The sequence below is a fragment of the Theobroma cacao genome, chromosome 5, assembly GCF_000208745.1.
Source record: "Theobroma cacao cultivar B97-61/B2 chromosome 5, Criollo_cocoa_genome_V2, whole genome shotgun sequence".
NCBI classification, from domain to species: domain Eukaryota; kingdom Viridiplantae; phylum Streptophyta; class Magnoliopsida; order Malvales; family Malvaceae; genus Theobroma; species Theobroma cacao.
In genome coordinates this window covers 38134599-38144624 of record NC_030854.1, presented here as the reverse complement: position 1 = coordinate 38144624, position 10026 = coordinate 38134599, and the positions used below count along the sequence as shown (strand labels likewise).

The 10026-nt window shown below is 34.8% G+C and overlaps 2 protein-coding genes across 4 annotated transcripts; both read right to left on the bottom strand.

Annotated features, from left to right (window-relative positions):
• Positions 55–2235, bottom strand: LOC18600424 (AP2/ERF and B3 domain-containing transcription factor At1g50680). Of its 3 annotated transcripts, none has more exons than XM_018121243.1 (2): positions 2223–2235; positions 55–1303 (listed from the first exon to the last, which is right to left on the bottom strand). In XM_018121243.1, exon 2 carries the CDS (start codon positions 1296–1298, stop codon positions 279–281), a length of 1020 nt encoding a protein of 339 aa, XP_017976732.1. In that variant the 5' UTR covers positions 1299–1303; positions 2223–2235; the 3' UTR covers positions 55–278. The 3 variants fall into 3 exon arrangements, with proteins under 3 accessions (XP_017976732.1, XP_017976731.1, XP_007030917.2); XM_018121242.1 differs by lacking the exon at positions 2223–2235 and adding an exon at positions 2021–2209; XM_007030855.2 differs by lacking the exon at positions 2223–2235 and adding an exon at positions 1824–1905.
• LOC18600423 (transcription factor bHLH94) lies at positions 8150–10026 on the bottom strand. The gene is made up of 3 exons (XM_018120514.1): positions 9132–10026; positions 8630–9037; positions 8150–8511 (listed from the first exon to the last, which is right to left on the bottom strand). The coding sequence occupies exons 1-3, from the start codon at positions 9633–9635 to the stop codon at positions 8416–8418; spliced, it is 1008 nt and encodes a 335-aa protein (XP_017976003.1). The 5' UTR covers positions 9636–10026; the 3' UTR covers positions 8150–8415.

Genomic DNA, 10026 nt, shown 5'->3' with positions numbered 1-10026 from the left:
ATATTTGGTCAATTGTTTCAAAGGCATACACACAAATGTTTGCTTATAAAAGAGGTGAGAACTTCCATTTTTTTAGCATTCCAATTCTTGTAAAGAAACGGATTCCAGACTAGCATGCTTAATAGTAATTTTGAATCAGACTTTCAAAAACTAAAACTTCAGCATCCTTCTCAAAGGATGACAAGTTCAACATAAACCCACAATTTTTCCAGCAAAAAAGTGCTCATCAAAAACTTCAAGCCATCATTTGCTGTGATGCTCAATTAAGCATCTCTGCTTCAGTTGATTTGCATTCCGAAGAGTTTAAAACCTGTGGTATTAACATCTTCTGTTGCATCTACTGCCATTAGTTCTTGCTCTTGCTTCACCTGCTTTCCACCATCAAAGGCATAACAATGTCCCAGTCTAAGCTGCAAATCCACTTCTCTTCCAACCTGCAGATTGGCTGCCTCAGCCAATGCATCATCGTTTCCATAGTTGTTCACATCTATCATGCAGAATCTCTGCACCTCTTGCTCCTTTCTGCTCTCACATACATAGAAAGAAATCACATCATTAGCTTTCAGTTCTTTTTCCTTCAAAAACCGGTTCCAACCCCTGGTGAAAACAAAGCTTTGGCTGCTATTCCAGTAGCAATAACGAAACTTCCATAGTCTCATAAACTTGTCATAGAAAATCAACTCAGCATCGCTTCCTTTGCTACCGCTGCCCTCAATTAGTGGAAAGTACTTGACAGCATATTTTTTGGGGATAACAAGTCTGTTCAGCTTCCCTACATCGCTTGGTGTTAGCTCCTTCTGAAACAGCTGTTTGCAGCTTAGCCCCTTACCGCTATATTTCCGTACAGAGTTCAGATCAATCTCTACTTTGCCATTTCTAAAGCTATTCTTGAGAAAATCCATGAACTTGTATTGGTAAGAACCATCCCTTATCATGCTTAGCACAGCTTCAGCACTGTAATTGCTCTGAAACTTTGGCTCCTCAACTGTGATGTCAGTCAATGGAAAGTTCCTATGAGTGTCTCCAGTACGAAACTTGATTGCTGCACTGTCATAGGCCATACCTGCATCTGTTTCGGATTTGAAAGTTCCTAGCCAAATCCGGGTATGATTAGCATATAACTGAGCACCCCACTGCCCATTCTTCTGTCGGATAACGCCTTTGAATCTTGATGAGGTACCATTACTGCCGCTTCTTTGGCGTTTCCTTGCAGGGTGACTGGTGCTGATTGAATCTGAAACTTCTGAAGTTGCATTTCCTTCACCACTTGAAATCACACTTAATATCTCTTCATCCATGGTCTCTAAGAAGTTAAACATATCGATGTTGAAGCTTAGTACGAAAGCAAGTACTGAGGTACTGAAGTAAACAATATAAAGCTGTTGCTGACAATATATTGCAGAAAACAGAATTCATATCCTAGATAAATATATGCAGCAAGCAGATGCTCCATGGTGTCAAACTCCTCCATGGAACTAGGCAGTGCAACACAATAATTGCTGAAGTTTAAATTGGGGTTTCAACTAACAGAGAATAAAATGGAATTATATATATATATTGATATATCAGTCAGCCTGAAAGACATTCAGAAAGATCAGATTTGCTAAAGTTTCCTCTAAATAAACAAATCTATTACTCTGGGTTGAAAACCACTAACAGTTAAAACTATATCATATTCATGTAAGATATCTAGCTGTGAACTTGAAACAGGAGATAAACAATGTTGCACATAAGTAACAAGTATCTATATTTTTTACGCCTTGCTAACTATTCTGCTAAATCCAACCCGTAACACTTCTTTAATAGTTATAAATCTTACTTACAAAGAAACTTGGATCCGCATTCAAGCAAGAACAAATCTGGATTCTAATCCAAGACTGATTCCTTAGACCAATTTAATAAAATCAAAACAATCATGCCAGAAAAATGTTTTTTTTTTTTGAAAAGCATAAGAAAAATGTTATCAGTAACTGAAAATAACATGGAAGAATGTAACTGTTAAAAATCTAAAATCAGGTACCTGAGTAATTAAGCAGCAGAAAGACAAAGCTGTGGGCTGTCTCTCAATGGCAAACAAGGTTTGTGCTATGAGAAAACAATCATAAAGCCCTATTTACTACTTATATGTAGTTGGAAGAAACTTGACAAAGAAGAAAGATGTTCCAAAAAAGGCAACAGAATAAGTATCAGAGAAAAATCAGCTCATTGAATTAAATTCCAACCTCCATAAGGAACTTTATTTTTGGAAAGAATATAATCCATGTTTGCATTGGAAAGGAAACCCAAATTTCTCCCAAACTTTTAGCACCATAGCTGGTGAACCAACAACCACCAGCAAACAATGACAGAAAGCTCAGAATCCTGGAGAGACAAAAATTGAGGTCAAAACTCAAAAAGCTGAACCTTTTAGGAAACAAAATCAAATGTAAATGGTTTCTCAAAATAACAGAATCAGCATCAAATCACACATCTTATTTCCTTATAGTTCAAGCAGAAGATTTTCTTTTCAAAATTCCTGTAAATTAATGTTTACTAGGTTACCATGTCCATCAATGTTCACTGAGATACATGAAGTTAATTCTCCAGAATGCTTCTCCAGGATTTTCTCTGTCTCTTGAATGAAAACCAGCAACAACATGAAGATTAGTCATGCACTAAAATATTTGCAGAATTGGGCTTTGACAGTGATTCATAAATCACATAAAAAATTCATCTGGCTGATCTCATGTCCTCTGTTAAAGTCCTGCTAAAGCATAATCACACAGAACACCCTAAAGATTCCCCATGGATATAATGCCCTTTTATTTGTTTTAATATTTCAAAATATCGTTTACTTGGAGAAAAAGTCATTGTGCCCTCAGCTCTGCTAAGAACTCAAGAAGTCCGAATTCCTACCAGTAAAATTCAATATTTTCCAATTCGAACATGGCAGTCCTTTTCTTTCCTATAACCAATCATCCTCGGTGAAAGACAATAAAAATCTCTAATCCTCCTGGGTACAATCATCCATGATCTTCACACCACAACTTGATTTCAACATATATATACAGAATTGTTATCTGCAGAATCTGTACTATAGCAGATGAAAGAACTTGTAATTTTTTTTTTTTGTTTTTGATAAGCCATGAATTAATTCATTTATAAAAGGTTACTTGAAGCTCATAACCCTCCATAGGTACCCCAAAAGTTTGTCCAGTATCCTCCCACCCTGTACAAAAACATCCATAAACTATCATTTACAAACAAGAACCCAGCCTGCAACACTCCTAACCATAAGAGACAGATTACAACCTAAGACCATTAATACTGCAGCCTTCAACTCCACATTCACTAGCATTAACTTACAATCAAACGGCTGAAACATGGGTTTTACCAGTCTCCCAATAAAAGACAGCTCACTGCAACCAAAAGACACCGTCCATCCAGGGTGGATCATCCTAGCTTTGAGCCACCAGGGAGCATTCACATTTCTCAGGCCAGTATTGCAAGTCCTTTAAGCTTTCCGATGGTTTCCAATCTACAACCATGTCCCAACGAAAATTCTCTCATCCAACTTTGTGTAACCCAGACATGCTGTAGGACCAGACAGATGTTGTTTCACATCTTCCTTTTTATTTCCTTTAGGCCATACTGCGGGCCGTACTTCCTTATCTAATGTGATTGTTGTCTAAAGTTTCTTTTCATTTTCCTGTTTCTGGGTATTTGTCAACTATTTTTCTCAGTGACTTTACACCTCTTTTGCTTTATTCTGTTTGACAAAAAGGAAATCACTATCTAACTATCTGTTTCATCCTGTTCTGCATTGCACCTACCATTTTCAGTTAGGTTGCTTTCAAAAGCTTCATCAACAAATTACACGAGCTGAGTTAGGACACACCAATAATTTTGAAGTAAAGGTTTTCATATCCTCTTCAATGTTTCCTCAAGAATCAAATTTTCCTTCTGCCTGTTAAAGGAGCTTAGCAGAAAATTAAGAGTCAATGATAATGTGAATGGAAAGCTTATTTTCTAATTCATGCACTTTCAATCATACTTTTTGTTACATCTAATTATAAAACATGTAGTTTATATTTAATTTAACAAAAAATATATATATTTGTTATCGAGTATGAATTATCGTATGATATCACAACATACAGTAAAAAATTGTTAAAGTTAATTATTAATAACAAGTTGTATACGTAAAATTTTAAAAAGTTTTAAAAGTATATTTATAAAATTGAGAATTATAAAAGATGGTTATTTTTTTAATTTAAACTCTTAATATGTTACCTAATAATATATATTTTTAAATACATTTTTCATATTAATTTAGTAACCAAAAATTAAAAAAATTTATGAAAAAGAGAATTCGATTTTTGTAGTATCTTTTTATCTAAAAATCTAAATCTTAAACCACAAATAAATAAATAAATAAATAAAAATAAACTTTTATAATATATTGATTCATATTGTTTTTCCTTATTATCATAAGGTATATTGATAACAATGATTTGAAAAGTTATTCAAGTTTCATTAGGAAAATTTGGAAAATAATCTTTCTTTGCAGTCTAGTTTGGAAAATGCAATGACCAAAATCTTCAAAAAAAAAAATCACTTCTCTAAATAGGTAAACATGTATATAAAGCTTGATCTTTCTAAATGCTTACTCTGGATTGAAAACCACTAACAATTAACATTACAACATATTCTTCTAATCAGCTTAGGGGGGGGGCAGATTTGGATTTACAGGCCAATTATATTGCTAATAGGTATTGCTATAGTCTACTAATAACCTGTTGTTATGGATTAATTTAGATTCTATTAACTTTATCTTCTAGTAAGACACTGTACATTGTAAACAGAGATGGAGCCGTCATCTCTCAATTTTTAATTTTTTTATTATTATAAATATAAAACTAGATATATATAGTATAATTATCTTTATAATTACCCTTTAATCACCCATCATTCAAAATTCTAAATTCGTCATTGATCGTGGAAATCCTGAAATGATAATAATAATTAGAAATTTGCCAAGACAGTGACAAGAATCCTCTGTAAAGCCAGCAGCCTCTTGGAGAGGGTCTTTAGTGGAGGCTTTGGCAAACAAATTACAACTCCCTCCTGCTGGACAATCCTCTGTCTTGCTTATAAAGCAAGAAAGCAACATCTGCAGGATCCACATGACAAGTCTAGATTCTAATCCAAGACTGATTGCCAAGACCAATCACTGCAGAAAATTTTATGAGTAGCTGACAATGCAATGGCCAAATATTTTCACAATATCACCTTGCTCCATTATTTATGGTTGGGTGCAAATTAGGAAAGAGTTTAATTGCTATTGATCAATGCCTCTGGCCAAGTTGAACTCATCAAATGCTAGATTACATATATAATAGTTCTGCAAAGCCTGTGGTAACTAGAATTCTTGTATGCTTTGGACTAAGTGCATGCTGCAAAGCCTGGATTGACCTTGGATACAAATTTTCATTATTGAATGATCAATTAATCCCTGGTGAACTAAAGACTAATGCTTAAACTTCCTGGTTAATCATAAATCAATAGCAAATACTCAGCTCTTTAATTTCCAGCTGCCAAGTACTTAAGTCTAAAAAACCCATGGAATTGCTTCCACATGCTTCTTCATTTTTAAAAATTTTGCTCCTCTTGAGTCACTCAAATATCTTAAGAACCCCATAGTTTCCAATGTAGATATTTGTCAAGTGAGAATGGGTTTTGTCAATTCTTTTTCAGACCAAATATATTGATGATGCCTACTAAGAGAAGATCAGTAAATAAATGATCATTTAACTTGTTTTTTTTTTCCCAATGAAAAATTTTCTCATTGAATTTGGTTTCTGTGCCCTCTTGTAAAAATCAAGATACAATACTGTAGGACCAATCAATGCTGCCTAAAATCCTCTCTTCTTTATATCTTTCAGCCATCCATCCTTATTCAAGATCATTGGTATATAAAGTCTCCTTGTTATAGTGACATTGAATGTCTCTTTTGCTTTATTCTACATATATATATATATATATTTATTTTTTCTTACCTTTTATAACTCTATTTGTTTCCATTGAATTTAATAGCATATATGTTGTTAAAAAGCTTAATTTTGTATCTCTTTCTGTATTTTTCTTTTTTCTTTCTATATATATATATATATATATATGCTTTGTTNGTTGTTAAAAAAGCTTAATTTTGTATCTCTTTCTGTATTTTTCTTTTTTTCTTTTCTATATATATATATATATATATATGCTTTGTTTTTCCCACTCTCTTTTACTTGGCAATAAAATATATATAAGAAAAAACATATTGAGAGAAGAGAGAGAGAAAGAGAGTTGGGTTGGGGAAGCTTGGAATCATTTAAAGCCCATGTCTCCCCCACTAGAAAACAAGAAGATAAAACAGATGAAGGGGGAGAAAAAGAAGGAAAGAAGGAGAAAGTGAGAGACAGAAACAGTGTAGGGGTTAGAATCTTCTAAAAATAAAATCCTAGATGGTATAAAGAAAACATGATTCTGTGGTTCACCTATGGGGGACTTAGACTCTTCTACAATGCATGTGAAAAGTGACACATATTTATTTTTTAAAAAAAAATTAATTTAAATTCCAAAAGAAAAACCAACCCCAACATATAACTCTCCTAAGCATACTTTTGTTAATATGTTAATTTATTGGCCATGTGTAAAGTTGTACAGTGCCAAAACATCCTCTTTAGTTCATTTTCCATTCATTCATTCACAGTGTTTCATATTTATTACAATTTACATCTATGTCGACTTTGCTGCAGGACCATTGATTAATACCTCAAACCACCACTTTTGCATTCACACTTGCCTTTAAACTATTGTTCATCCAAACCCCAACAATCCTCTTCTTATAATAATACATGTCTACAAAATATCACAGTGATTCATGTTTAAAATATTATCTATCCAAATCTTAACACTGTTAAAATTTTTCTGTTACTGATCTTTTTTTTATAATATACAAAGTACCATTTTGAACTCGAACCATTTAATTAAAAATGCCAAGCAATCCAAATTGATTATCAGCTCAAGATATAGCATTGCAAAGGAATAATAAAAGGAAAACTTGCAGCAAAAAAATCAAAGGACCCTCTACCCCTAAATGTATAGCTAGCTAGTGTCCAAGGGGAGCACATAATTTTAATTTGTCTCTTCATATGATTTTACAACAACGATCAAACTTTAACACTAATCTCTGTTCCTCTGCTCTCTTAAGGACAATCAAAACCCCACCAACATATCAACTTTTATTTCGCCTTGGGATTCGACCATGAACATCGTACAAAATTTCATGGGGCCATGATTATCTTCAATGCACAAATGATTTTGATTTGAAGTTATACAGGAGGAATAAAAAAAGAAAAAAAAAAAAAAAAGAAACCCATCATAGCTATTTAGGTACAAAATTTTTTCATGATATCATGCTTAAGGAAATTTTTACAGAAAGAGAGGTTTTTTTAAGCCTTTCTAAAGCTGCTTATATGGCAGCCTTTATCTTAGTACTTCTCCTTCATAGGTGGTCATGGTTTCAGCTTCCTGTGAGAGGAAAATTCTTGAAGCAGGCTTTCTGATATATACTAAAATATTCATGGATATCAGCATGTGATCAATCACATATTTCTGCTACTCTTGACAGTGTAAACTTGTTTGAATGATTCATATATAACTTAAAACATAGTCTAAGTTGTCAATAGGTCATTTTCTTCAGCTGCTAATTCTGATTTTTGACTTCATTTAGGATGGCTTTGCAGCCAAATTTTGGATTATGAATCATAATCTTGAAGACTTTTATGAAGAAGAAGCATCAGCAGAGCAACATTGATAGACTACATGTAATGAAATGGTAAGCAATTTAGTCCATTGTTAGTCAACTACTTGCTTCTTAAGGAGTTGAGAGTTGAGGGTTTCAAGATTCAAGCCCCCTACTTCCCTTTGGTTCCTACCTATAACACTGAGAAAAAGAAAAGTGGGGGGGTAAAAAGGAGACTGCCAATCTTAAATTGCCCCAACAACATCAGGCTATGACATGCATTATTAGTATTAGAATAAAGGTAGTTAGAATTGACCTGGCATTTCATGTGTGGTTGGTACCATTACATGCTCTTAAAAAAAGAAGAGAACACACAAAAAGACAGAATAAAAATTTAATTTATTTGAAAATTATGATGATTCTGGGGAAAGAAACAGAGAAAGGTTTTTCTAAAGCAGTTCATCCACCAGAAGTCTAGAGAGTGGCCTAAAACAGAACTACACTAATGAGATTGGAGGGACATCAGTGGCAATAGGCAATTTCAGGAACAACCTGAGAAGAAAAGGAACTGAAAGAAAAGCCTTCATATATGGATATGAAGGGGAAATTAAAAGGAGAAACAAATTACAGTGATGGGGGAAATTTCAATTCAACATGGCATCTTCTTGAATCCTACCTAGTAACTGGTTCACTGCTGTGGCAATGTCATCCACAGAAGTCAGCTTACAATCATCTTCTACCTGCAATTTTTAGGACCAAATATGCTTAATGCTGGAAACTCTAAACAAGATTTCTCTTCTGTGTTAAAGGAAAGGTTAACTGTAACAAGCTACTGGTGTTTTTCTATGATTAACTCACCTTGACGCTGAGAGAATAGAGGACAGTTTGATCAACTGTTGTGACATTGAGATGGAGGATGCTGAGACGCATACTATTCAGCCCTGAAACCACCTTCAAGAGCTGCGCGGGTCGCCTCTTCGCTCTTATTTTGAGGTTTGCATGGCTCTCCACCATGGTAACTTCGATGTCAGCTATAGCAGATTGAGTCTCAACCATTGTTTCATTCATGGAGATGGAACTATCACTCCGGGTTGAACTAGTCGAGTACTGTGGGAATGTGAAGAATTCAGCAAAAGCTGAGCAGCTGCTGCTGCTACCACCGTCTGATCTTTCCTTCACCTCGTTCTGAGCACTTAGAAATTGAAGACGGTGCTCAAGCTCCTTTACAAAATTGATAGCACCTCCAATAATCGATGCCTGATCACCCTGACCAAGAAGAAAAAACACAACCAAGACAGTTTTTTCATTAGCATTTTGTTTCATGTTATAACTAAGGAAGTTGAGAGCAAAAAACAAATACCCTTTGGACATAAGATTCAGGCATTAGAGATCGAAGAACAGAAAGATATTCATTCATTTGCTTCCTTCTATTTCTCTCCACAGCAATGTGAGTCATCCTTTGATTCTCAATCTCTTCCTTGTTTTTCCTACTCTTGGATCGACGTCTCTTGGCACGAGTCGAAGTAGTTGTTGAAGTATCCAAGGCTGAGGGTTCGCCGCCGTTGGTTGATCCATTAGCATTATTAGTAGCATCCGAGGACGAGTTCGGGTGGTGCAGTCGATGATGATCACCGAAATGGGGTGGAACCATGGAAGGTGGTGAAGAAGAATTACTCCAATCTCCATGAAGAAAACTGTTAGTCTCGGGTGTTTGGTTGTCAGGAAAATGATGATCGAAACACACTCTCTCTTCTTGCTTTTCCAACCCAAAGTCATAGCTCCAATTCCCTCCTAACAAGCTGTACAGATCTTTGCTGTTGTAACCAAACAAGTCCTGCGGAAACACCACAGCATCTAGTGCCATTCTTTCTCTCTCTTTCTCTCTCCAAACTAAAAAGCAAAACCCTTAATTGTTTAAATAAGAATCATACCAAGCAGTTTAAGATGGAGAAGGACAACACCCCCCAAGAATAAAAATAGAACAGAATTCTGATATCAGCCTTGAGAGATTCCAGTTTGGGGTTGAAGAAGTGAGCTTTTAAAGGCATTTGATGAACACCCAAAGCCCAAAAAAAAAAAAAAATTGTACAGCAGAATTGCACGTGAAATAGTATGGAATTAAATTGTAAAAGAGAGCAAAGCAAAGCAAAGGGTACAAAAATATGATTTCCCTTTGAAAATATGGTAGAAGAGGACCTGTGCTGGGGTATTAAGGCAACATACTCTCCTCTTGTGAGCCACACCCTGTCTCCTCA

What these genes read in the sequence shown, in the direction of transcription:
- LOC18600424 (XM_018121243.1), bottom strand. Translation starts at nt 1,298, where the DNA reads ATGGATGAAGAGATATTAAGTGTGATTTCAAGTGGTGAAGGAAATGCA.
- LOC18600423 (XM_018120514.1), bottom strand. Translation starts at nt 9,635, where the DNA reads ATGGCACTAGATGCTGTGGTGTTTCCGCAGGACTTGTTTGGTTACAAC. An exon ending in CTGAATCTTATGTCCAAAGG is followed by an intron (nt 9,038 to 9,131) that starts GTATTTGTTTTT and finishes CTTCTTGGTCAG; the next exon opens with GGTGATCAGGCATCGATTAT. An exon ending in TCTATTCTCTCAGCGTCAAG is followed by an intron (nt 8,512 to 8,629) that starts GTGAGTTAATCA and finishes TAAAAATTGCAG; the next exon opens with GTAGAAGATGATTGTAAGCT.